This window comes from Budorcas taxicolor, chromosome 1 (assembly GCF_023091745.1).
Source record: "Budorcas taxicolor isolate Tak-1 chromosome 1, Takin1.1, whole genome shotgun sequence".
NCBI lineage: Eukaryota > Metazoa > Chordata > Mammalia > Artiodactyla > Bovidae > Budorcas > Budorcas taxicolor.
In genome coordinates, this window is record NC_068910.1 from 58,911,306 (window position 1) to 58,938,158 (window position 26,853).

A 26,853-nucleotide genomic window follows, 5' to 3' on the forward strand; every position below is an offset into this window, starting at 1 on the left:
TGGCTTTTATCATGAACATCATGGAGACTCACAGATTTTAAGCATGATCGGATGGATTTTGTGGGAATAGTTCTTCTGATTTTAGTGTGTGGGGTGTGGAATTCAGCCACACAGTGAGATTCACTTAGAACGAGGAGGGAAGGTGTGGTGAAGTAAGTTTGAGAAGGCGAAGAATGCAGTCTACCAAAGCACATATGTTCTGAATGTCAGAGCATGCAAGTTTGGGAGGGAGAGGAGCTGTGAAAATTAGCTCAGGTAAAGGAATTGTAGGGGCTTCCCAGGTGGCACTAGTGGTAAAGAATCCGTCTGCCAATGCAGGAGACGTAAGAGACGCAGGTTCGACCCCTGGGTTAGGAAGATCCCCTGGAGGAAGGCATGGCAACCCACTCCACTATTCTTGCCCCCAGTATTCATGGAGAATCCCATGGACAGAGAAGCCTGGTGGACTACAATCCATAAGGTTGCAAAGCGTTGGACACAACTGAAGGGACTTAGCACACACACAAAGAATTGTGAGTCCAGATGAGAATGGGAATGTTGGAGAGCTGCGTGGCTGAGGCACTTGTATCGTGAGCATAGTTGAGCATCACTAGGATGGAGGGACAGTGGGGATAGCTACTGCAGGACTCACAGAAGAATTAGCCCCAGTGCTTGCCTCGGAAACAGGGGCACTGAAGGTTCCCCACTTCAGGGACAGGTTGGAGAGGAAGTGTCTTGGAGGATTCCCAATCTTTGGCTTGGAAATTGAAAAGGCTGTGGTGTCCTGGGTCCAGATCAGCAACATGAGAGGAAGGGCTGATCTGCAGAGAAGGATAAGGACTTTGAGCCTAGAGACAGTTACGTGAGTGCCTGTGGAGCACCCAAGTGGCTCACTGAAAACTCTAGAGGTTGGGAGTGATGTTTGCATGAACTCTCCACGTAGGGCAGAGAGAGGGTCTGAGGCCTTAAAAATAAACGACACCATCCCGGGAGAGAGTTCGGAGTGTGAGCCTGGAGGACAGGATGGCTCTCTGAAATGTCTGTCATCATAATGTTATGTCTTATCCATCATTATCTTTTATTCTCCAGATGTTCACTGAGCGCTTCACATTTAATGTCCCTGGATCATCGTGTTTTTTGCCATCATGCATTAATGTCTCATTTTTTTAAAAGAAGATTTATTTATTTGGCTGCATTAGGTCTTCATTATGGCATGCAGGCTTAGGTGCCCTGAGCATGCGGGGCCTTAGTTTCCTGACTAGAGATTGAACCCATGCCCTCTGCATTGGAGGGTGGATTCTTAACCACTGGACCATGAGGGAAGTCCCTAATGTCTCATTTTTATAATCATATAATAAGTTTCTGAAGACTAAAATAGAGCTTTTATATTTCTTTGGTCTTGATCACAGTGCAGGCCCCATTGTATGTACTTGATGCCTATTTGCTGGTTAGTAGGTTTTTAGCCAGACCAGTGGGGATACCCGTGAAGATGTGGCTTAGAAAGTGGTTACAAAGGGGTAAATTTCTGCAGGTGAAATTTGGCCCCCTGCCTGTTTTTGTAAATAAAGGTTTATTGGCACACAGCTGTGCCTGTTGGTTTTTGTGTGTTGCCTGTGGCTGCTTTTTCCGTGTCAGTGTGACTGGGTAGTTGTGACAGAGACTGTAAGGCCTCCAGAGCTACAAACCCTTAGCTGTGGTCCAGCCTTTACAGAAGTGCGTGCAGACCCGGATGGAGAGCACGCTAGCACCACAGTCTGTGCAAGTGAGCAGCTCAGTGTGAACCAAGCCAGGCCGGTCCCACTGAGCTGAGTGCACCCCTCTCCCCTCCCCTCCATCGCAGGCTGACAGCCGAGCTGCTGCGCCTGCTCTGTGCCGAGCGCCAGGTGAGAGAGCAGGTGAAGCTCTACGAGGGGGTCCCTGTCCTGCTCAGCCTGCTGCACTCAGACCACCTGAAGCTGCTATGGAGTGTCGTCTGGATTCTGGTGCAGATTTGCGAGGACCCAGAGACCAGCGTGGAAATCCGCATTTGGGGTGGCATCAAGCAACTTCTTCATATTTTACGAGGGTGAGTCAGGGTGGCCTTTCACCTGTTTCACCCTGGTTGATGAAGGCTGGGGTCTCAGCCGCGTGAAGGCAGAGTGGGCACACGCTCGGCTAGCTCCCCTCTGCTCTTGGTCATTCCTCTTCTGCAGTCATTTCTACTTGTAGTAAACAGGCTCTTCATCAGTGTTGGGGGCGTTTGTCATTTTAGCTTCTAGGGGGGCCCTGACATGTTTATCTTTGCATCACCAGCCTCCAGGCTAGTGCCAGGGGTAAAGAAGGGCTTCACTCTGCCAATGTGGGCTGACTAGAAACCCAGAGAAAACGTTTGTCTGGCCACCCCTCTTGAATCAGTACATGCATACTGTAATCCCAACAAGTACACTAGTTGCTACCGTTTTACTAAAATGTCTGTGTGTGCATATATGTCACACTCATCTATAAAGAGAAGGCAAAGCCCGCATGGCAGGAGCAGGTGTATAATCCTTAGCTGAAACAGGAGAAAATACTGTCCATCAAATGGTTGCATGTTACTGGCCCTGGTCCAGTTGCTCCTCTTGTCTCTCTAATCTCCACGGCAGTGCTCTGAGCTATGTGAACACCTTGCTGTCTCTCTTTTAAAAACAGAATTCAGTGACGTTCAGAGCCATGAATCTGGGGAAGGAATGGTTTGTTAAAAGAGTTGCAAACTGAAATTCCCTTGAAGTATGTTGCAAAAATCATAGCAGTAACAACAGATAGTAGATATTGTGTGTATTACATACATGGAAGTATTGAATAACAACATCTATTGGTACCATTAGTGGGAGGATTCTATTACCTAAAATTATTATAAAGCATAATTCACCCCTCTAGATGCTGAATTAAAGGTGAAAAGGATTATATCTGCCTAGAAAAAGACCACACTTATCTATAGTATGTAAATAAAGCTCATTCTAATAAAAGAGTAACATTAATTTTAATATAACATGCTATCAAATCAACATCATTCAGACTTTGTGCTTATTGTGCCTTGTAACTTGGTATTGTGGAGCGGTGTGTCATCACTTCCATTCTCTGAGGGAACTTTCCAAAGTGTAAAAATAGGCTAGAGATCTGAGCAGTAGCTTTCTTAACAATTTCTGTCCTTACCAAAACCAAGGAAAAGATGTGTAGATTGTTGACAACCTTCTTGTTTTCATGAATATCACACAAAAATCTCAAATACTTTAAATTATAAATCTTTCATTAGTAATGCGGCATGATGGGTTAGCCTAATAGTCAAAGTAACTCTGGCTGCAGATGTTTTTTCCCCACTTGAGTTTGTAGGATGATAATGTTGATGGTGATGGTGGTGATAATTTTTGTTCCATGATAGTTATTACAGTGGCTACAGGGAGCCGTCTTGGAGAGGAGCTATTTTCTTGATGATAAAATTAAATTATGTAATAGTTAAGCAATATTTCAAGGACAATGCCTGCACAGAACTGAGTTTAATATAGGCACTAGTTTCCCTATTTTGTGCAAGCCATAACTATTCTTGATAGAAAAGAGTTCTTTTACATCTAAAAAAAAGTAATTTTCCCAGTCTACTTCGGTGGTACAATGTTAGAAATCTCTTCCCTGGAAAGATGATATATGTCAACCCTTATTCCATGTTAAACATTACTCAGTGCTCTGGGAAAATTGTGACCCCAGCTGGGTCAACAGCATCCTTTCAGAGCTTGGCTGCCTGGAGCTGGTACGAGGCTGCCAGTCGGTCTGCTGGCTGGAGTATGAACAGGCTGTTTTGTCAGGGTGGTGTCCAGGAGATCTAGTCACGCCCATTCACCTGCAGTCCCAAACTCAGAGGCAGTGACTAAAAGGCTCCATGCTCTTGATCAGGCAGAGTGATCCCTGACATTCAAGGTTTATCGTAATTGAAGATCACTGATGGTGACTATGCCTAGACCTGGCTCCACTGTCTTCCCTGTGCTCCCCAAAGGAAGGACAGAGGGCCTGGGTGACTCAGGAGGGAGGCCGGGGAGACTCCATCCATGTTACATTTGGGCATATAGAAATCTAGGTAGAGCTGCTGTCATGACAAATAAATATGAAAAAACAAACAAAAAACAACTCTGGGCAGTCATGTAAAACAAAAGGCAACAAAGCAAATAAAGACAGATAAAGAATCGGTTGTGGAAGATGTTACACCAAGTAAACAGAAAATCAAATGCTTTATTTTGTCAAAGACTGAACAGACTGTGAAGTTTATGAAATGAAATTGAAGGTGAGATGATAGAATAGTACAAAGGGAAGCAGGATGACTGTGGAGCTGGGAGAGATGAGAACTGAACAACGCACAAACCCAGGACAGGGAAGAACGAGGAGTCAGTGAAAGGAAGGGCATGCCTGATGACATTACACACGACACAAGGGAAGGGGACGAGGGAACGAGAGCAGCAGGAAAATGAAGCATATGGCTGCAGAACGTGTGGGTAATTAACATCCCTAAGGTAAAGAATAAAACCAAGGGAGATTTTGCAAAGCCTCAATGATCTAATAGAAGAGAACTTCCCTAAGATGAAAGCAGACTGAAATTTAATGGAAAAAGACAAAACCCAGAATGATGAAGACTGAGATGTATTCAAGTAAATGGCAGAGGAAAAGAGTTCAAAACAGAGGTGGCTGAATGGGACAGAGAGAGAGATGACTCCTACATCACACTGTACACAGAAATCATGTCTGGGTAGTTTGGAAGGTCAAACAACAACGATAACATAGGAGAACACTTTATGATCTGGGAGAGGCAAGATTTCTCAGATGGAAACTGTGAACAGCCGTTGGTAAATCGGTCTGTGCGCTGACTTTTGTTTTTCAGAGACAGAAATTTTGTTTCTGATCGTTCCTCCATTGGAAGCCTGTCTAGTGCCAATGCGGCTGGCCGAATCCAGCAGCTTCATTTGTCAGAAGATTTAAGCCCTCGGGAAATACAAGAAAATACTTTCTCTCTTCAAGCAGGTATTTATATCACATTCTTATGTTTTATTATGTGATACTAACTTTATATTATTCTAAGATTATAAGGATAATATTAATTAGGCCCAATTTATAACTATAAAAACTATGAAGTTAAATTCATGTGGATGCTTGAAACTTCTTGGTACCAGGGTTGGAACTGCAGGTTAAAGACACCCCGAACTTTGCTAACAGTGTTCTGGACAGGTGCACAACTAGGGGTTGGACCCCTGGCCCCTTCTCCTTACCAGTTCCATGCGCTAGTGTATCAGCCCTCTGAAACAGTTCATGCTCAGATTGTAAAGGTTACACTGTATAGTGTATTTAGAGTGCGCACTATTTGTCCACCCACCGTGGATGTGCGCTGTGCGCCTGCTCCGTGAGGGCCTGTGCTGGGCTCAGGGCGGACGGTGCCGGCCCGCCTCCCCCAGTGCACAGGCGGCCTGGGGTGGGCGCGCACTTGGGTTACACGGAGAAGACAGGCGCCGGCAAGCACAGCTCAGCTGCCTTTCCCCAGAGATGTGCCAGAGGGGAAATCAGTGTTTTAAAACCAACTCTTAAAAAAAAGTATTTCTTTATTTGGGTGCACGAGGTCTTTGCTGCAGTACACGGAATCTTTGATCTTCATTTCGGCATGTGGGGTTTTTAGTTGCATTGTGTAGGATGTAGCTCCCTGGCCAGGGCTTAAACCCGGGCCCTCTGCAGTGGGAGTGTGGAATCTTGGTCACTGGTCCACCAGGGAAGGCCCAGGAGATTAGTGTTTTTTGAGGAATGACTCTGCCAGTGAAGTTCTCTGAGGCAGGGAGTGAGAGTGCTGGTGTAACCATGCAAGTGCAGCCGTGGGCACGAAAGACTTGGTGTTTGGTGGTTTTCATTGCAGCCTGCTGTGCGGCCCTCACGGAGCTGGTGCTGGACGACAGCAACGCCCACCAGGTGGTGCAGGTGAGAGGGCGGGGCGCCGGGACCGCGCCACAGTGCAGGGAGCCCACTGAAGGCGGCCCTGGTGTCCCAGATCGTGGCCTCTGTGGTCCCAACAACGTGGTCTTAAAATATTGTAATATCTTATCTAACATGTAGGATTCCATTTTATATTCTTATCCTTCCCCTGTTAACTCACTTAGCTTTCAGAGAACTGCCATGTAGTTGACTGATGGTGTTTATTTCTTATATTATATGCAGTTATTTCATTCTCTTTATCCTTTTTTAAAAAAGCTATTCTGATCTGCTTTAATTTGGGGCACACAGGATGCCATGAGCCAAGGATAACAGTAACTTTAAGAGGATATCAAGTTGTTTAGGGTATATGCCCAGTAGTGGGATGGCAGGGTCATATGGATGAAACACAGCAAACAAAATATTTATTGCTGACAGACTAATTTCACAAAGCACACAAAGCATAATTCAGTAACCAACTTACTACATATAGAGTCATATGTACGTGTGTGTGTGTGTATAAATACACACATTTGTATACAACCCTTTAATCTGTTTCTGTTATAAAAGTTACTTTCTGTTTGTTGGATTTTACAGAGGAAACTTTTTTTTTGGAGGGGGTCAATACATCAACTTAAAAATATATAAATTCATAATGTTAGTAAGGATCAGGTCAGCAGTGATGAGAGTCCCTGAGGAGTTCAGCAGGTCAGGGCGGCTGGTGAGGCAGGGGGATGCTCAGTCCCATTACTGTTAACTTGCTGTCTTGGCCTCTGGAAAAGTATTCCACCTAAGCTTTGACTTTGTCATGTATAAAACAAGGAAAACCGTAAGACTAATTCACATAATAGCTAGTAAGTCAGAAAGAGAAAAGCAAATATCGTACATTAACACGTATATATGGAATCTAGAAAGATGGTACTGATAAACCTATCTGCAGGGCAGCAATGGAGATGCAGACACAGAGAACAGACTTGTGGACCCAGTAGGGGAAGGAGAGGGGGGGACAAATTGAAAGAGTACCATGGAAACATGCATTACCATATGTAAAATAGGTAGCCAGTGGGAATTGCTGTATCCTGCAGGTAGCGCAGACAACCTCTGTGACAACCTAGAGGGGTGGGATGGGGTGGGAGTGGGGAGGGAGATTCAAGAGAGAGGGGACATGTGTATACCTGTGGCTGATTCATGTTGATGTATGGCAGAAACCAACAATACAATATTTACAACAATATTATAAAGCAGTTATCCTCCAGTTAAAAATAAATTATTTTATAAAAGACTGAATGTAGTAAGGCAGGTAAAACTCTGCACAGTTATAAATGTCCACGTAGAGAATTTAGTAAATTATGTATCTAATAGATAATACAAAAGTACCAGTAAGGCAATACATTTTGTTCATTTCTCCATGTGTTTATTTGTATTAGAATAAGTCTAGAAAGATGTTGTTTATACAAATAGCATTCATTTTAAAAAATATATTTTCTCTTTTCTTTTCTATACTAATTTATCTCCATGTATTATTTAATTAACAAAACAATAAAGGGAGAAATATGTTATATATTATAATTTTTATAAATTATAATTTTATCTATTATAATTGCATTTTATAATTTTATATTTAAAATGTAAAATATAGAGGTATTTGGATCCCTTAACTCTGCTCCCTTTTTGGCTCCTACTCTTTGTTTTTAAAGTATTTAAATCACTTTGAATTGATGTACTTTGTTATCATCTTTAATTACAGTTGAAATTTTAAGATGTGGTTATACCCTTTGATGTTTAAACACATTACATTAACATCTTTAGTATTGTCCTGTAATATTTACTCATGGTTCCAAAATTATACTAACAGTTCTTCTTTAATGTTTTAAAGTTGTTCTTTTTTTCTTGCTCACTGATAACATGGCATGTTTATTCTTCCAGGAAAATGGTATATATACAATAGCAAAATTAATTTTACCAAACAAACAAAAGAATGCTGCAAAAACTAATCTATTACAGGTAATAAACATATCTATTATTCTTTAATATCAAGTTACTGGAATCTGGGGAAATTTTGATAATATAAGGTATGATTTTTAGAACTTGTAGGTTAGCACTGGTCCCCTGTACTGACCGTGAGGGAAAAATACCTGGTAAGAGAGGCTGGAATGGAAAGAAATGATGTTAAAACAGTATAAAAGATTTAATAGTAGTTTTTCCATAGGGAGATAGGTGATTTTATTTAGATATTTCTTTGCTTATCCATAAGTTCTGTTTTAAAAATATTGCTTGTTTATCAGCAAAAAAAAGGGGGGAGGGAATTATGTGCTGTATTTAAGCATGGAGCACAGTCACTAGCCTTTCTCCTTTACAAAGGCAGACTTGTACAATGGATCTCAGTAGATGAGAAGGTGCTGGTTGGGTGAGTGAGGGGGTGGAGTGGACACCCCTGACTCCTGCTCCAGAGTGGAAGAGCATACGCAGAGAAGAGCACGGACGCAGCACGAGGGCCTGGCAGCTTAGAACGTGCTTAGGGCAGGTGTGTGGGGGCGGAGGTGGAGGGGGACTGCTTTGGGAGAAGGGGCCTGGTGGGTAAGAAGGGGCCTCATTCTGCAGGATCTTATATGGACACCAGAGGGCAAGTGTTCCCCGAGACACTGGAATAATAAAATGAGATTCAGAGGTAGCCTTTGCAGCTGTTGAAGCTCCTCCCTTTTTTCAAGTCATTAGAAAAGGAAGTAAAAAGTGACGTTTGCCTTCAAGCTGACTTCAGGGCTCTCACCCAGAATGATCATGAGACCCTCAGAGAATCTGTGGTGGTGTCTGTGGGCTGGCAGACAGAGCTGCCACTGAGAACACACGGGCGGGGGATGGCTGTCTCTCAGGCAGCACAGAGGCCTGACCTTGCGCCAGAACAGGACAAGTCCACCTTCTTCCGGACGTGCAGCCTGTTAGGTCATCAGAGGGTTTTAAAGAATTTTTATGGAAATTCTCCCAAGACACACACAGGTTTCCCACTTCTCACAGCCGCTTCCTTTCTCACCAGGCTCCTTTGTGTAATCTTGTTATCTGCCTGACTTTTCCAGGCTGTTTTGTTTGCGACCATTCTATACTTGGATCACTGATTTTATGAAATGATTTCAGACTTGAATTCAGCAGACGCTCGTCAACCTTGTGGTGGCCTTGGGTACAGGTATAGCTGCAGGCCCAGGGCTCTCTTGCTCTCTTTTCTCAGCACTGCAGAATTTCCAGTGTTTATTTTTCTCTGGTGAACCCTTACAGGCCTCTTCTGAGTGCTCTCGGATAGAACTGTAGATGGTTCTGTCTGGGGACTGCCTTAGACTTTACTCAAGTAACCAATTTGTCAACTTGGAGTCCACTGTGCCTGTGGATATTTTTATATGTCATCATTTCTAGGGTTTATTTTCTCATGAAAAGTATATAAATATTGAGGCATACGTAGCAGGCTAGAAACAAAATAAACCTTGAGCTCCTGGAAATCTTGTGACATTTGGTTTTCTTGGCACGGGAGTTTTATTTCTTGTCTCTGTGCTCCTTTTGTACATTCTAGAAAGGAACTGAATGACAGGCTCTGAATCAAGGCCCAGGCCGCTAGCCTTCCGCAGTGCAAATGCTTTTGAAACACGAGAACTCCGGTGTTTCTGTCACCTGTTTGCAGTTACAAGCTGTGGCTCCCACAGGCACCAGGCATGCTCACTGTAGAGCCACCTTAGTGTCCACTTCATGATCATTCTAGCCTGAAAATGTTTTACTTTCTTGAGCTACCATTTGAGAATCACATATCCTTCTATCTTCCAGTGTTACGCATTCAGAGCCTTGAGGTTTCTCTTCAGTATGGAAAGAAACAGACCACTCTTTAAAAGGTATGAGCTTAGAGAAGTTTGGGTGACCCATGATCTTTAGATTCAACTGTTTCCACAGGCCTGCTTTATATGCAAACAGTAAGAAAAGAAAAAGTCAAAATGCAAAACATGTGTCCTCAGACTTCTTAAAATCCACAGATAAAGCAAAGCAGCCCTAAGTGATAACACCGAAAATTTGCAGTGACGAGGAAGCACACGAATCAAATCAGTACAGCTCTTTTCATTACCTGTGACTGCTGCAGTGTTTAGTTTCTCTCTTTTTTAAGACATTAACTTTTAAAGTGATGAAATAAAAACATGTGCTTGTTTTTGCCCCTTCAGAAATGTCCAAAGTTGATCTAGTCATTTCCTTTTTTTAAAAAAATTTTGGCTGTGCTGGGTCTTTGTTGCTGCGCACAGGCTTTCTCTAGCGGAGGGGAGCAGGGACTGCTCTCCTGCTGCAGAGTACAGGCTCTAGAGCATGGGTTCAGTAGTGGGGGCCCATGGGCTTCGTTGCCCCGTAGCATGCTGGATCCTTCCTGACCAGGGATTGAAGCCGAGTGCGCCGCATTGGCAGGTGGACTCCCAAGCACTGGACCTCCAGGGAAGTCCTGATCACTGCCTTTTAATCAACAGAGAAGAAAATACTTATCTGGATGCTCTTCATAGGATAGAAATTCATTTGTAGGGTGGGAAGCTGGATGTTCCTGGATCACAAAGCTGTGTGGTGAGCATGACAGAAAAGCCACCATCTCAGGAAGCAGACAGTGGTTACCCACAGGTGTGGTCTGTGTGCCATAGAGGTGGCAGGTTAGCCAAATCAAAGGCCCAGGTTCTTAGTAGAATTTTATTGATAAACCAGAATGGAAATAAAACCCTGAGTTAATTGAACATCTTTTGTTCAGAATGGTACATTTTGTGTTTTTACTTTAGTTCTATATGACACGTATTTAGGGGAAAAAAGGAAATATTAAATTATTCATTGTTGTTATTCAGGCACTAAGTCATGTCTGACTCTAGGTGACCCCATGAACGGGAGCATGCCAGGCTTCCCAGTCCTCCACCATCTCCTGGAATTTGCACAAACTCACGTCCATTGTGTCAATTTCAGTTTAGTTGCTCAGTTGTATCCAACTCTTTGTGACCCCATGGACTGCAGCATGCCAGGCCTCCCTGTCCATCACCAACTCCCAGAGCTTGCTCAGACTCATGCCCATTGAGACAGCGATGCCATCCAAGCATCTCCTTCTCTGTCATCCCCTTCTTCTCCTGCCTTCAATCTTTTCCAGCATTAGGGTCTTTTCCAGTGAGTCAGCTCTTCGCATCACGTGGCCATAGTATTGGAGTTTCAGCTTCAACAGCAGTCCTTCCAATGAATATTCAGGACTAGTTTCCTGTAGGATGGACTGGTTTGATCTCCTTGCAGTCCAAGGGACTCTCAAGAGTCCTCTTCAACACCACAGTTCAAAAGCATCAGTTCTTTGGCGCTCAGCTTTCCTTATAGTTCAATGCTCACATCCATACTGACTGCTGGAAAAACCATAGCTTTGACTAGATGGATCTTGTTGGCAAAGTAATGTCCCTGCTTTTTAATATGCTGTCAAGGTTGGTCATAGCTTTTCTTCCAAGGAGCAATTCTTTTTTGATTTCATGGCTGCAGTCACCATCTGCAGTGATTTTAGAGCCCCCAAAATAAAGTCTGACACTGTTTCCATTGTTTCCCCATCAATTTGCCATGAAGTGATAGGACTGGATACCATGATCTTAGTTTTCTGAATGTTGTTTTAGGCTTACTTTTTCACTCTGCTCTTTTACTTTCATCAAGAGGCTCTTTAGTTCTTCTTCACTTTCTGCCATAAGGGTGGTGTCATCTGCATATCTGAGGTTATTGATATTTCTCCTGGCAGTCTTGATTCCAGCTTTTGTTTCATCCAGCTGGCATTTTGCATGATGTACTCTGCATAAAAGTTAAATAAGCAGGGTGACAATATACAAGCTTGACATACCCCTTTCCCAATTTGGACCCAGTCTGTTGTTCCATGTCCAGTTCTAACTAGCTTCTTGACCTGCACACAGATTTCTCAGGAAGCAGGCAAGATGGTCTGGTATTCCTATCTTTTTAAGAATTTCCCACAACTTGTTGTTATCCACACAGTCAAAAGCTTTGGCATAGTCAATAAAGCAGAAGTAGATGTTTTTCTGGAAACTTTCTTGCTTTTTCCATGATCCAGTGGATATTGGCAATTTGATCTCTGGTTCCTCTGCCTTTTCTAAATCCAGCTTGAACATCTGAGAGTTCACGGTTCACGTACTGTTGAAGCCTGGCTTGGAGAATTTTGAGCACTACTTTGCTAGTGTGTGAGATGAGTGCAATTGTGTGGTAGTTTGAACATTCTTTGGCATTGCCTTTCTTTGGGATTGAAATGAAAGCTGACCTTTTCCAGTCCTATGGCCACTGCGGAGTTTTCCAGATTTGCTGACATATTGAGTGCAGTACTTTCCCAGCATCATCTTTTAGGATTGGAAATAGCTCAGCTGGAATTCCATCACCTCTACTAGCTTTGTTTGTAGTGATGTTTCCTAAGGCCCACTTGACTTCACATTCCAGGATGTGTGACTCTGGGTGAGTGATCACACCATAATGGTTATCTGGGTCATGAGGATATTTTTTGTATAGTTCTTCTGTGTATTTTTGTCACCTCTTAGTATTTTCTGCTTCTCTTAGGTCCATACCATTTCTGTCCTTTATTATGCCCATCTTTTCATGAAATGTTCCCTTGGTATCTCTGTTTTTTTTGAAGAGATCTCTAGTCTTCCTTATTCTATTGTTTTCCTCTATTTCTTTGCATTGATCACTGAGGAACGCTTTCTTTTTTTTTAAAATTTATTTATTTTCATTGGAGGCTAATTACTTTACAATATTGTATTGGTTTTGCCATACATCAACATGAATCCGCCACAGGTATAGACGTGTTCCCCATCCTGAACCCCCCTCCCTCCTCCCTCCCTGTACCATCCCTCTGGGTCATCCCAGTGCACCAGCCCCAAGCAGACTGGCGATTCATTTCATATATTATACATGTTTCAATGCCATTCTCCCAAATCATCCCACCCTCTCCCTCTCTCACAGAGTCCAAAAGACTGTTCTATACATCTGTGTCTCTTTTGCTGTCTCACATACAGGGTATTCATTATCATCTTTCTAAATTCCATATATATGCATTAGTATACTGTATTGGTGTTTTTCTTTCTGGCTTACTTCACTCTGTATAATAGGCTTCAGTTTCATCCACCTCATTAGAACTGATTCAAATGTATTCTTTGTAATGGCTGAGTAATACTCCATTGTGTATATGTACCACAGCTTTCTTATCCCTTCGTCTGCTGATGGACATCTAGGTTGCTTCCATGTCCTGGATATTATAAACAGTGCTGTGATGAACATTGGGGTACACGTGTCTCTTTCAGTTCTGGTTTCCTCAGTGTGTATGCCCAGCAGTGGGATTGCTGGGTCATAAGGCAGTTCTATTTCCAGTTTTTTAAGGAATCTCCTCACTGTTCTCCATAGTGGCTGTACTAGTTTGGATGCCCACCAACAGTGTAAGAGGGCTCCCTTTTCTCCACACCCTCTCCAGCATTTATTGCTTGTAGACTTTTGGATTGCGGCCATTCTGACTGGCGTGAGATGGTACCTCATTGTGGTTTTGATTTGTATTTCTCTGATAATGAGTGATGTTAAGCATCTTTTCATGTGTTTGTTAGCCATCTGTATGTCTTCTTTGGAGAAATGTCTATTTAGTTCTTTGGCCCATTTTTTTTGGTTGGGTCGTTTATTTTTCTGGAATTGAGCTGCAAGAGTTACTTGTGTATTTTTGAGATTAGTTGATTTGTCAGTTGCTTCATTTGCTATTATTTTCTCCCATTCTGAAGGCTGTCTTTTCACCTTGCTTATAGTTTCCTTTGTTGTACAGGAGCTTTTAATTTTAATTAGGTCCCATCTGTTTATTTTTGCTTTTATTTCCAATATTCTGGGAGGTGGGTCCTTGAGGATCCTGCTGTGATGTATGTCGGAGAGTGTTTTGCCTATGTTCTCCTCAAGGAGCTTTATAGTTTCTGGTCTTACATTTAGATCTTTAATCCACAATCTCCTTAACAAGTGGTGCTGGGAAAACTGGTCAACCACTTGTAAAAGAATGAAACTAGAACACTTTCTAACACCATACACAAAAATAAACTCAAAATGGATTAAAGAGGAAGGCTTTCTTATCTCTCCTTGCTATTCTTTGGAACTCTGCATTCAGATGCTTATATCTTTCCTGTTCTCCTTTGCCTTTAGCTTATCTTCTTTTCTCAGCTATTTGTAAGGCCTCCTCAGTCAACCATTTTGTCTTTTTGCATTTCTTTTTCTTGGGGATGGTCTTGATCACTACTTGTACAATGTCATGAACTGCCATCCGTAGTTCTTCAGGCACTCTGTCTGTCAGATCTAATCCCTTGAATCTATTTCTCACTTCTACTGTATAATTGTAAGGGATTTGATTTAGGTCATGCCTGAATGATCTAGTGCTTTTCCCTATTTTCTTCAATTTAAGTCTGAATTTGGCAGTAAGGAGTTCATGATCTGAACCACAGTCAACTCCTAGCCTTGTTTTTGCTGACTGTATTGAGCTTCTCCCTCTTTGGCTACAAAGAATATAATCAATCTGATCTCAGTATTGACCATCTGGTTGTGTCCATGTGTAGAGTCTTCTCATGTGTTGTTGGAAGAGGGTGTTTGCTATGACCAGTGCAGTCTCTTGGCAAAACTCTGTTAGCCTTTTCCCTGCTTTATTTTTTAATCCAAGGCCAAACTTGCCTGTTACTCCAGGTATTTCTTGACTTCCTACATTTGCATTCTAGTCCCCTATGATGAAAAGGGCATCCTTTTTGGGTGTTAGTTCTAAAAGGTCTTGTAGGTCTTCATAGAACCATTCAACTTCAACTTCTTCAGCATTACTGGCTGGGCCATAGCCTTGGATCACTGTGATATTGATTGGTTTGCCTTGGAAATGAACAGAGATCATTCTGTCATTTTTGAGGTTGCACCCAAGTACTGCATTCTGGACTCTTTTGTTGACTATGAGGGCTACTCCATTTCTTCTAAGGGATTCTTGCCCACAGTAGTAGATATAATGGTCATCTGAGTTAAATTTGCCTGTTCCAGTCCATTTTAGTTCACTGATTGCTAAAATATCAGTGTTCACTCTTGCCATCTCCTGTTTGACCACTTCCAATTTACCTTGATTCATGGACCTAACACTCCAGGTTCCTATGCAATATTGTTCTTTACATGTCAGACTTTGCTTCCATCACTAGTCACATCCACAACTGGGTGTTGGTTTTGTTTTGGCTCTTCATTCTTTCTGGAGTTATTTCTCCACTGATCTCTAGTAGCATATTGGGCACCTACCAACCTGGTGAGTTCATCTTTCAGTTCCCTATCTTTTTGCCTTTTCATACTGTTCATGGGGTTCTCAAGGGAAGAATACTGAAGTGGTTTGCCATTCTCTTCTCCAGTGGACCACATTTTGTCAGAACTCCCTACCATGACCCGTCCATCTTAGGTGACCCTACATGGCATGGCTCATAGTTTCATTGAGTTAGACAAGGCTGTGGTCCTTGTGATCAGTTTGATTCATTTTCTGTGATTGTGGTTTTCATTCTGTCTGCCTTCTGAAGGATCAGGATAAGAGGCTTATGGATGCTTCCTGATGGGAGATACTGACTGTGGGGGAAACTGGGTCATGTTCTGATAGGTGGGGCCATGCTCAGTAGATCTTTAATCCAAAAATCTGTTGATGGGCAGAGCTGTGTTCCCTCCCTCCCATCATTGTGTTGATGATGCCACCCAAACTTCTCATCTTCTGTCAACCCCTTCTCTTCCTGCCCTCAGTTTTTCCCAGTATCAGGGTCTTTTCCAGTGAGTTGGATCTTCACATCAAGTGACCAAAGTATTGAAGCTTCAGCTTTAGCACCAGTCTTCTAACAAATATTCAAGGTTGATTTCCTTTAAGATTGACTGGTTTGATCTCCTTGGTGTCCAAGGGACTGTCGGGAGTTTTCTCCAGTGCCACAATTCGAAGCATCAATTCTTCAATGTTCAGCATTCTTTATGGTCCAACTCTCAGATCCCTACATGACTACTGGAAAAATCATAGCTTTGATTATATGGACCTTTGTTGGCAAAGTGATATCTCTGCTTTTTATTATGTTGTCTAGGTTTGCCATAGCTTTCCTTCCAAGGATCAAGCATCTTTTAATTTCATGGCTGTCATCACCATTAGTCATTATTATTATTCTATTATGTATATTTATTCATTATAACCTTTTATTTCAAGGCCGTAAATCACCAGATGGTCAGTACCAAAAACAGATTATGTTCTCTGCAGCCCAAGATAGAGAAGCTCTATACAGTCAGTAAAAACAAGACCTGGAGCTGACTGTGACTCAGATCATGAATCCATATTGTACAATTCAGCCTTAAATTGAAGAAAGTAGGGAAAGCTACAAGGCCATTCAGGTATGACCTAAGTTGAATCCCTTATTATTATACAGTGGAGGTGATGAATAGGTTCAAGGGAATAGATCTGGTAGACAGAGTACCTGAAAAACTATGGATGGAGGTTTGTAAAATTGTACAGGAGACAGTGACCAAAAGCATCCTAAAGAAAAAGAAGTCCAAGAAGGCAAAGTGACTGTCTGAGGAGGCTTTACAAATAGCCAAGGAAAGAAGAGATGTGAAAGGTAAGGGGGAAAGGGAAAGATATACCCAGATGGATGCAGAGTTCCAGAGAATAGCAAGGAGAGATAAGAAGGGCTTCTTAAAGAACAATGCAAAGAAATAGATGAAAACAATACAATGGGTAAGACCAGAGATCTCTTCAAGAAAATGAGAGATACCAATGGAAAATTTCATGCACAGATGGGCATAATAAGGACAGGAATAGTAAAAACCTAACACTCAGAAGAGATTAAGAAGAGGTGGCAAGAATACACAGACAAATTATACAAGAAATGTCTTAACCATGATGGCATGGTCACTCACCTAGAGCCAAACATCCTGGGATATAAAGTCAAGTGGGCCTTAGGAAGCATTACTACAAACAAAGCTAGTGTAGGTGATAGAATTCCAGCTGAGCTATTTCAAAGCCTAACATATGATGCTGTTAAAGTGCTGCACTCAATGTATCAGCAAATTTGGAAAACTCAGCAGTGGCCACAGCAGTGGAAAAGGTCAGTTTTCATTCTAATCCCAAAGAAGAGCAATGCTGAAAAATGTTCAAATTACCAGACAGTTATACTCATTTCACATGCTAGGAAGGTTATTTTCAAAATCCTGCAAGCTAGGCTTTAGCAGTATGTGAACTGAGAACTTCCACATATACAAACTGGGTTTTGAAGAGGCAGAGGAACTAGAGATCAATTTGACAGCATTCATTGGATCATGGAAAAAGCAAGGGAGTTCCAGTAAAACATCTACTTCTGCCTCATTGACTACCTTAAAAGCTTTGACTCTGTGAATCACAGAAAACTGTGGAAAATTGTTAAAGAGATGGGAATACCACCCACCTAACCTGTCACCTGAGAAACCTATATGCAGGTCAAGAAGCAACAGAACTGAATATGGAACAATGGACCAATTCAAAATTGAGAAAGGAGTATGTCAGGGCTCTATATTATCACCTTGCTTATTTAACTTATATACAGAGTACATCATGTGAAATACCAGGCTGGATGAAACACAAGCTGGAATCAAGATTGCTGAGAGAAATATTAGCAAGCTCAGATACGCAGAAGATATCACTCTAATGGCAGAAAGTGAAGAACTAAAGAGCTTCTTGATGAAAGTGAAAGAGGAGAGTGAAAAGGCTGGCTTAAAACTCAACATTTAAAAATCTAAGATCGTGGTGTCTGGTCATATCACTTCATGGCAAATCAGTGGGGAAAAAGTGGAAGCAGTGGCAGATTTTATTATCTTGGACTCCAAAATCACTGCAGATGGTGACTGCAGGCACAAAATTAAAAGATGTTTTCTCCTTGGAAGGAAAGTTATGACAAACCTAACAGCATATTAAAAATCTGAGACATCACTTTGCTGACAAAGGTCCATACAGTCAAAGCTATGTTTTTTCCAGTAGTTGTGGATGTGACAGTTGGATCATAAAGGAGGCTGAGCACCAAAGAATTGATGATTTCAGATTGTGATGCTGGAGTAGACTCTTGAGAGTCCCTTGGACTGCAAAGAGATCATACCAGCCAATCTTAAAGGAAATAAACCCTGAATACTCATTGGAAGTTTGATGCTGAAGCTGAAGCTCCAATACTTTGACCACCAGTGCAAAGAGGTGACTTATTGGGAAAGACTCTGATGCTGGGAAAGATGGAAAGAAGAAGGAGAAGGGGGCGGCAGAGGATGAGATATTTAGATAGCATCACCGACTCAATGGACATGAATTTAAGCAAACTCTGGAAGATAGTGGAGGACAGAAGAGCCTGATATGCTGCAGTCCGTGGGGTTGCAAAGAATCAGACAGGACTTAGTGGCTGAACAATAACAACAACAAATCATCCATATCAGTGGATTTAAAAGATTTTAATAAACCTAAACCCTTGAAACCAGTAGCTTGGAAATGATGCATAAATATCTTCCTTTTTATTCATCTGTATTTTAACTTTGTTTTCATAAAACATTCAAGAGTTAGGTTAACATTTACCTCCTTGGGTTAATATGAGGACTGACTCAAACGGCATTTGTGAAAGTGCTCTGTGCTCAGTAAACATCCAGTAAGCATCTATTCCTACTATGTTTGATACCATACCCCCAAATGTCCTACAAATAGAGTTTCTGTAAAATCTGTATCATATCTATTTGTTTTATTGTGGCAAAAAGCATATAACATGAGACACACCCTCTTACATTGTTAACTGTGCAGTCCAGTGTTCCTAACTATAAGTGCAGGGCTGTGCAGCAGATCTCTGGAACTTTCCTTTCCAGTTACTTTTCCTTACCCCCTGAGACATGTGTCTCTAGTTTATTTTTGTGGGATAAGTTGGTAAGCATTATTCCCCCCATTTGTTGGCAAGTATATTTAATATAATTGACCTACGAGTGCACCAGCTCCAAAAGGGAAGGAACAGGCCAGACTTTCCAACTCCTACATGAAGTATGTGTATGCATTTTTTTCTGTAGACTTTTCCCCACCGACCTGTTTGAGACCTTCATTGATATAGGACATTATGTTCGTGATATCAGTGCTTATGAAGAATTAGTATCAAAGTTGAATTTATTAGTGGTAAGTCTTAAGTTTTAAACTAATTTGGCAGGCTGCCATGTGGTTAGGATGTGTTTATCATAGTGACCTGTTTCCTTTTCATTTTTTGATTAGGAGGATGAACTGAAGCAAATTGCTGAAAATGTTGAAAGCATTAATCAGAATAAAGCTCCTTCGAAATATATAGGCAATTATGCGATTTTGGATCATCTCGGCAGTGGAGCTTTTGGCTGTGTTTACAAGGTGACCTTGCCCTCAAACAGCATTTCTGATGTTCCCAAACAAGTTGCATGTCCCCCTGCACACTCACACACACGTGAATTGGAGCGCTTGTCGGTGAGCAGGTAGAAATAAAAAGCAGGATGATTTGTTTTTGTCCAACACATGGCCGCACTGATATAGCTCACTCTCAGCGCTAGAAACTGGCCACTGACCTTTGAAGACAAAAAAAGTATCATTGATCTCTCACGCACGTAGTCAAAATGGCTTGTCCTAATGCATGACACATTCTCCAAATTCACACCGGTGTTTCTGTACTTATCCAGTAAAATCCTGCGAAATATGATGACCTGATCCAGGAGATACTGATAAAAATTTTTTTTGAGCTGAGCTTAGTGTAAATTCAAATTGAATTTTTAAAGTTATATAACTAATTTGGATGACTTGGCTTAATCATATGACCTTATTAACCTGTAGTAATCACTTTCTTCCTCTCTTCCATTGTCTCTCTCTCTTTGTCTCATTTATCTTAGGTTAGAAAGCGCAGTGGTCAAAATCTGTTAGCAATGAAAGAGGTCAATTTACATAACCCAGCATTTGGAAAAGATAAAAAAGACCGAGACAGCAGTGTAAGGAATATTGTTTCTGAATTAACCATAATTAAAGAGCAGGTAAATGGTTTTGCTTACAAAGATATTTTCCTTAAATAAATGTCATCTAAAAAGTAGAGTTCATGTACTGTTCCTGTCCACGCTGTGTAGGAACTAGTTCTGTTTAAAATAATTGGCCCTGAGGTGATATCAATCACCAGGTTTTCTCCTAAGGCTTTGAACCACAGACAGTATATGGGCTTATAACTACATCAGGACCAGGAATGCAGAACAATTGAGTTCGCAGCCCAGAATGCATAATGTATGAGAAAGCATATCCGCTTCCTTCTTATTATGTTGAAGTATATTTGGTTACTTCCTTATGTGCATAAGAGTATGACTAAGACTTCCCAGATTTTTGTCAAACGAAACCAAGTTGTTGACATTCCTCAAATATGGATTATTTAATCTAAACTGTGGATTTTCAAGTTGGGTTATTATTTATTGGCATGAGCAGAATATTCTAACGTAGTGTTAACAACTCAATTAAGTATCATGAAGGTCTGTTTAGGAGAAAGAATAAACATGTCAGAGAGAAATGGGATTCCTTTTTGTCATCAATGAACACATTGGCTTCTTTTTCAGCTTTCTTTGTTTATCTGTTTGTTGTGATGGCTGTTTGTCTGTAACTCTTGGGAAGACCTGTCAGTTCATGGCCATTTGTTGTTCAGTGCCTGTCCTTCACTCTCTCTCCTGGAGTTTGCTCAAATTCATGTCCACTGAGGTAGTGATGCTATCTAACCATCTCATCCTCTGTTGCCCCTTTCTCTTCCTGCTCTCAGTCTTTCCCAGAATCAGGGTCTTTTCCAATTAGTCCAGATCTTTGCATCTGGTGGCCAAAGAATTGGAGCTTCAGCTTCAGTATCAATCCTTCCAATGAATACTCGGAGTTGATTTCCTTTAAGATTGACTGGTTTGATCTCCTTGAATCAAAATCTGAACACAGTCTAGCCAGTGAGCTAGGTCAAGAACATGGCTCTTTTGCTTTCCTAGTCACTTGAATTTGAAATCTGCTGGCCACTTGGTAGTTGATGAGGTAAAGTAGTGGTTTTAGTATATCTTCTAAGAAAAGAAGTCGTAAGGGTGGGGCCGTAGGAGGCCTCTGCTTGAACTTCGAGAGAGCTCAAGACTGTAGGACTGTGCTGTCACCATGGGCTGAAACTAAGGAGAGGACAGCAAATTGAGGTCAACAAGGAGGCGGTGATGGCAGACAGGAGTGGGAGAAGTGGGACTAGAATAGGAGAGCGTATTTGTTAGTGTTAATACTGAGTTTAGGAACAAAGACGCCCCAAAGTATTGATATATGGGCTTGAAAGCGAGGCCTCTGCATGTAGGGGCTTCATCTTCCTGCCAGTCCAGGTGCCTTGCTCTGCTCCACGTGGTCAGGCAGGGACCTGCGCCTCCTCTTCCTTTGCAGCCGCCAAGGTGGTGCGCCCTGCCTTTTGGGTTCAGATAGTGGGCTTCCCTCACTGTCCACTGGGGAGCGCTGAGTGATAAGCTCCCTCAGGGCTGCAGGAGAGGCGGAGAGATGTGACCTGTGGTGGGAAGTGCATCCTGCTACCACCTGATGGGATGGAGCAGCGTGAGGGCAGGTTTCGGTGGACAGCCAGAGGACTCTCCTGTGAAATGGCTAGAAGAAAGGCTAGAGAGAGATACAAGACATCTACGATGTACTAGTGACTGTTCTGAGATGAAACAAACTCCAGTTTACTTAGAAACTCAAATTGTAAATAAACAAACCACAAAAACTTAGTATTCTTTTGGAAAATTATCCCTTATTTAAAAAGTAGAATTTCTATGTTACATTCTAAGTCTGCAATGTAGGAGACATAGGTTCAGTCCCTGTGTTGGGAAGATCCCCCGGAGAAGGAAATGGCAACCCACTCCAGTATTCTTGCCTGGAAAATTCCATGGACAGAGGAGCCTGCCAGGCTACAGTCAACGGAGTCACAAGAATCAGACTTGACTTAGCGACTAAACCACCACCGATTCTAAGGTAAACTATGCCAAAGAGAAATTTTACTGGACGCTTTTTGGAATGCATTACTGTGCTCAGTAATATCCAACTGTTTGTGACCCATGGAGAGTAGCCTGCCAGGCTCCTCTGTCCATGGGATTCTCCAGGTGAGAACACTGGAGTGGGTTGCCATGCCCTCCTCCAGGGACCCTTTTTGTTGAGGAGGGATAAATGACATATGATAGCAGATTAGTTTCAGGTGAGCAACATGATGGTTCAATATTGTATATATTATGACGTGATCACCACACCAAGTCCATTTAACATCCACCACATGTAGCTACACGTTTCCCTCATGATAAGAACTTTTTTCCCCAAACTTACTTATTTTTAACTGGAGGAAAATTGCTTCACAATATTGTGTTGGCCCCTGCCATGTATCAACTTAAGTCAGCCATAGGTATACATGTGTTCCTCCCTCTTTAACCTTCCTCCCACTTCCTACCCTTCCACCCATCTAGGTTGTTGAAGTGAAGTGTTAGTCCCTCAGTCATGCCTGACTCTTTGTGACCCCATGGACTGCAGCCTACCAGGCTCCTCTGTCCATGGGATTTTCCAGGCAAGAATACTGGAGTGGGTAGCCATTTCCTTCTCCAGGGGATCTTCCTGACCCAGGGATCGAACCCGGGTCTCCTGCACTGCAGACAGATACTTTATCTACTGAGCTATGAGGGAAGAGCCCCAGTTTGAGTTTCTTGAATCATACAGCTAATACCCACCAGTTTCCACCTTGAATCTAGGAAGATGGTACCGATGAGCCTATTTACAGGATAACAGTGGACATGTAGACATAGAGAACAGACTTATGGACACAGGCAGTGGGGAGGCCAAGGTGGGGGTGGGGCAAATGGAGAGAGTAATGCAGCCAGAACAAGGAAACTTTATTCAGGACCACTGCAATAGAAGTCAAACTATGGCAAGAGAGGAGAGAGATGGAACTCAGCTCTCAACAGGAGAGGCATGACGGGGGACTTACAACGAAAAGTCAGGGCTGGGGGTGTCAAAGAATGGAAAATCGGTTAGTTATCAGGTTGGGGGAAGAAAAACGTGATCAGATCACAAAGATGCGGGGTGAGGAACTTGACTGGATATCAAGAATGTGAGATTCCACTAAACTAACTGAGCAGGATTCTCGCCAAAACCCGGCAGGCCAAGGAGAGGAGGCCTAGTCCAGAGGATCACCCAGAGGAGTCTGCCCTAAGTTTGTTTAGGGAGGGAGACATGGGCAATTATTCTTATAATTTTAATGGGATTAATAGCTCATGTTATTTTGATGTCAAAATATTAGTCGCTCAGTCATGTCAGCCCTTTGTGGCCCCATGGACTGTAGCCCGCCAGGCTCCTCTGTCCATGGGATTCTCCAGGCAAGAATACTGGAGTGGGTTGTCATTCCCTTCTCCAGGAAATCTTCCCAACCCAGGGATTGAACCCGGGTCTCCTGCATTGTGGGTGGATTCTTTACCATTAGTTTCATACTAATCATTTTGGAGAGCATAGAAAGGCATGAGTCATGTAAATAGACCCAGTGTATATAAACAATTAAGTGGCAGAGAGAAGTTAAGAGCATAGATATATGTGTTCAAAGTTAATTGTTTCATTTCAGTTTTCTCCTCTATGCAATCTGTTTGTGGTATTGGAGCAGGGAGTGTTAAATGAATTCTTAAGATAGCTTCCAGTTCTATAATCCTTTATTGCTATTTTATAAGGCTATATAGGAGATTGCTGTTTTCAGAATAGTTTTGTAAGCAGCAAATAAAAAAGAATCATGAAAAATTAGATGATATTTTGAAATGCTTTGTTGTATAAATAAATGTAAACAGGATAATTTCTTTGTTGTTTTCAAATATGAAGTCCAACTAAATTGTGAAAGCAAGTTTATATTTTGAAGTAGGTGTAATGTTTGTTATTTATTTTTTTATAGCTTTATCATCCAAACGTTGTACGCTATTATAAAACATTTCTGGAAAGTAAGTATGGGTTTTCGTGATATTTCTAATAAAGTATCTATGTTACTTACATATTTTTTAAAGAATGTTACAAAAGGAGCTTAATCAACTCTTTTCTCTACCTTTCCTTGTTATATGTATGATGTTGATATTTTTCATCACTTTCTTGATCAGTGAAACACTGATAGTCAAAGATCAAAATATACTTATAAAATACTTAGATCTCTCTATATAAGATTGCATGAACAAACCAAAATACTAATTGTTGCTATTTTCGTACACAAAAAGCCTTTAGTAGGATCAGCAGAAAATAAAACTAAAGGATGGTGGCTTCTTTAAGAAAAAATGAAAAGGTTTTTTGTTGTTGTTGTTAAATCAGATGATTTTTTCCATCCTCTTCCCCTCAAACAAATTGGGCTGGGTATTTGTTTCTTTCTCTTGAAGTTCAGGTAATTGCCACAAGGTGGCGATGGAACCCTGACTGCATCATCTTTAAGATGATGGAATACAGAATCAAAACGTTGAGGTAAAACCGAACGCAGTCACTTATTTTTAAAAACAATAGAACTTTTGACTGAAGCAATATACATTTTAATAGACCTGATGTGCTTCATTTGTGAAATTTCAAAACAAGTCTCCACATGAATGGGCTTCCTCGCTGCTTCTTTATCAGATCCTCAGCTGTGTCTGACTCTTTGCCGCCCCATGGACTATAGCCCTCCAGGCTTCTCTGTTAACAGGATTCCCCCAGCAAAAGAACTGGAATGCCATTTCTTCCTCCAAGGGATCTTCCCTACCCAGGGATTGAACCCATGTCTCGTGCCTCCTGCATTAGCCGGCAGATTCTTTACCTCCGGCACCACCTGGGAAGCCCCTATCAGTGCTAGTGCTGTACAAACCGGGCAGAGATGTGAGCTTTCCCATCCTCTGGTTGACTCAGGGGAACTCAGTGGTGAAACCTGCAGCAAATCCAGCTCCCTTGGCCGTTTGTTCTTGATATTAGAATAATTTCCCATAATTTAGTGCACATCCCATCATAAAGAAGTCTAGACTGGCTTCTGACTTATGCTGAAGTGATACCATTAACTTTAATTTGAAAACAAAATAACATGACTTCTTTTGAAAAGAATTGAAAGCGATTTTAAATTTACATAAAATACGTTGAAATAGATTAGGAAATCATAATAAAAGGAAATAGAAGGTGAGAAAATTAAAAATGAAGCTACAGTTAGTTGTTGTTGTTTAATCACTCAGTTGTGTCTGACTCTTTGTGACCCCACGGACAGGCTCCTCTGTCCATGGGATTTCCCAGGCAAGAATACTGAAGTGGGTTGCCATTTCCTACGCCCGGGGATCTTCCTGACCCAGGGATTGAACCTGCGTCTCCGCACTGGCAGACAAATTCTTTACCACTGAGCTACCTGGGAAGCCCATGCATATTTTACATACATCCAAAACATTACAGGAGATACATATCACATACTGTTGTTAATAGTTCCATATTAGTTTTGGAGGAGAAAGTAGAATTTACTTCTGTTTCTTAACATCCAAAGAAAAGAGGCAAAGCCAGTTAGTTATGAGATACATGGGGTCTATCAGCTGCAATCTGGAGAAGCCCAGCTTTCTCAGTCCTTGTCAGGGGCTGAGATTTTCCATCATGCGTGGTATATCCAATGCGCTTATTTCTAAACCATGATGTGATTTCACTGTAAAACACTGTAAGGTAAATGTATGAGAATGAAGAACAATAGATCTAAAACATTTTTCTGAATGTCTAGTTTGATTTAAGTGTAAATTTTAGACCACTGAGTAGAGAGATGGGTTTACCTGTTCTTCAGGGAATTCTCCGTGACGGGAGTGTTTGCTTTTCTTTGGTGGTCCTCAACCCTTCCACATCCTGGTATATGTAGAAAATGATAACATTTGCCAGCGCAAACTGATGCTAGGGGGTTGCCTATAGTTGAAAGAGATACAGTGGCCCCTAAGGCCCCCTGTCCCCTGACCCTTCCAGCTGAGTGAAACCATGTCCCTAACTCTTCTGTGATGTGTGTGCCCCGAACACCCACTGGGAAGCTTGGATTCTAATTCATAAGTTCTTTCAAAATGTCTATATTGAGTTTAATTTTCTATTACCTTTTCTTTTTTCATATGTAGATGATAGGCTGTATATAGTTATGGAACTTATAGAAGGGGCCCCTCTTGGAGAGCATTTCAGTTCTTTGAAGGAAAAACGACATCATTTTGCTGAAGAGAGACTATGGAAAATATTTATACAGGTATCGTTCATCTTCATTAACTTTCCCTATGCAAAGGTCTTTCCCTATGTAAAGGTCTCAGCTGATCTCCCAGAGGTGTGTGTGGTGGTTGTGAGTGGCGGTCTGTCCGTGTGCAGCATGGAAGCAACCTTTGCTTGTTCTTTGCCATTTACAGCTGTGCTTGGCTCTTCGGTACTTGCACAAGGAGAAGAGGATCATCCATAGAGACCTGACGCCAAACAACATCATGCTGGGGGACAAGGACAGAGTGACTGTCAGTAAGTATTCAGTCGGAAAGTTTCCGCTTGAGAGTCTCTGAATATTATTCTAGGGCAGAGTAGTTGGGCAGAACTTTCCACACTGATAGGTGCATTCTCTGTCTGTGTTGCTCAGTCCAGCAGCCGCTGGCCATGTGTGGCTATTGGGCACTTGAAATATGCCTACTGTGACTGAGGATATGAATTTTAAATTCTGCTAACTTTTAGTTAATTTAAGTATCCCTATGTGGACTAGTGGGATACTATAGTGGACGGTGACTAGAGAAGTTCTTGATGTTCTTGAAGTTCTCAGTATGAGAAAATAAAATACTCTTAGAATGCTGGAGCCTTTAATTCCTAAATCAATGGTTTCTAGGTTTTTTTTTTTTCTTTCTGTAGAACACTTTTTCATCAACAAAGAC

At 41.8% G+C, this 26,853-nt stretch overlaps 1 protein-coding gene across 1 annotated transcript in view; it reads left to right on the plus strand.

The window, feature by feature from the left end:
- The window catches only part of NEK10 (NIMA related kinase 10), a 252,379-nt gene that overhangs the window by 61,757 nt on the left and 163,769 nt on the right, over nt 1–26,853 (plus strand). The window contains exons 11-21 of the mRNA XM_052640083.1: nt 1,820–2,044; nt 4,859–4,998; nt 5,876–5,937; nt 7,855–7,932; nt 9,733–9,797; nt 19,006–19,108; nt 19,202–19,330; nt 19,840–19,977; nt 23,895–23,940; nt 26,074–26,195; nt 26,350–26,452. Coding sequence (XP_052496043.1) covers nt 1,820–2,044; nt 4,859–4,998; nt 5,876–5,937; nt 7,855–7,932; nt 9,733–9,797; nt 19,006–19,108; nt 19,202–19,330; nt 19,840–19,977; nt 23,895–23,940; nt 26,074–26,195; nt 26,350–26,452 — 1,211 coding nt within the window. The remainder of the gene's footprint in view (nt 1–1,819; nt 2,045–4,858; nt 4,999–5,875; nt 5,938–7,854; nt 7,933–9,732; nt 9,798–19,005; nt 19,109–19,201; nt 19,331–19,839; nt 19,978–23,894; nt 23,941–26,073; nt 26,196–26,349; nt 26,453–26,853) is intronic.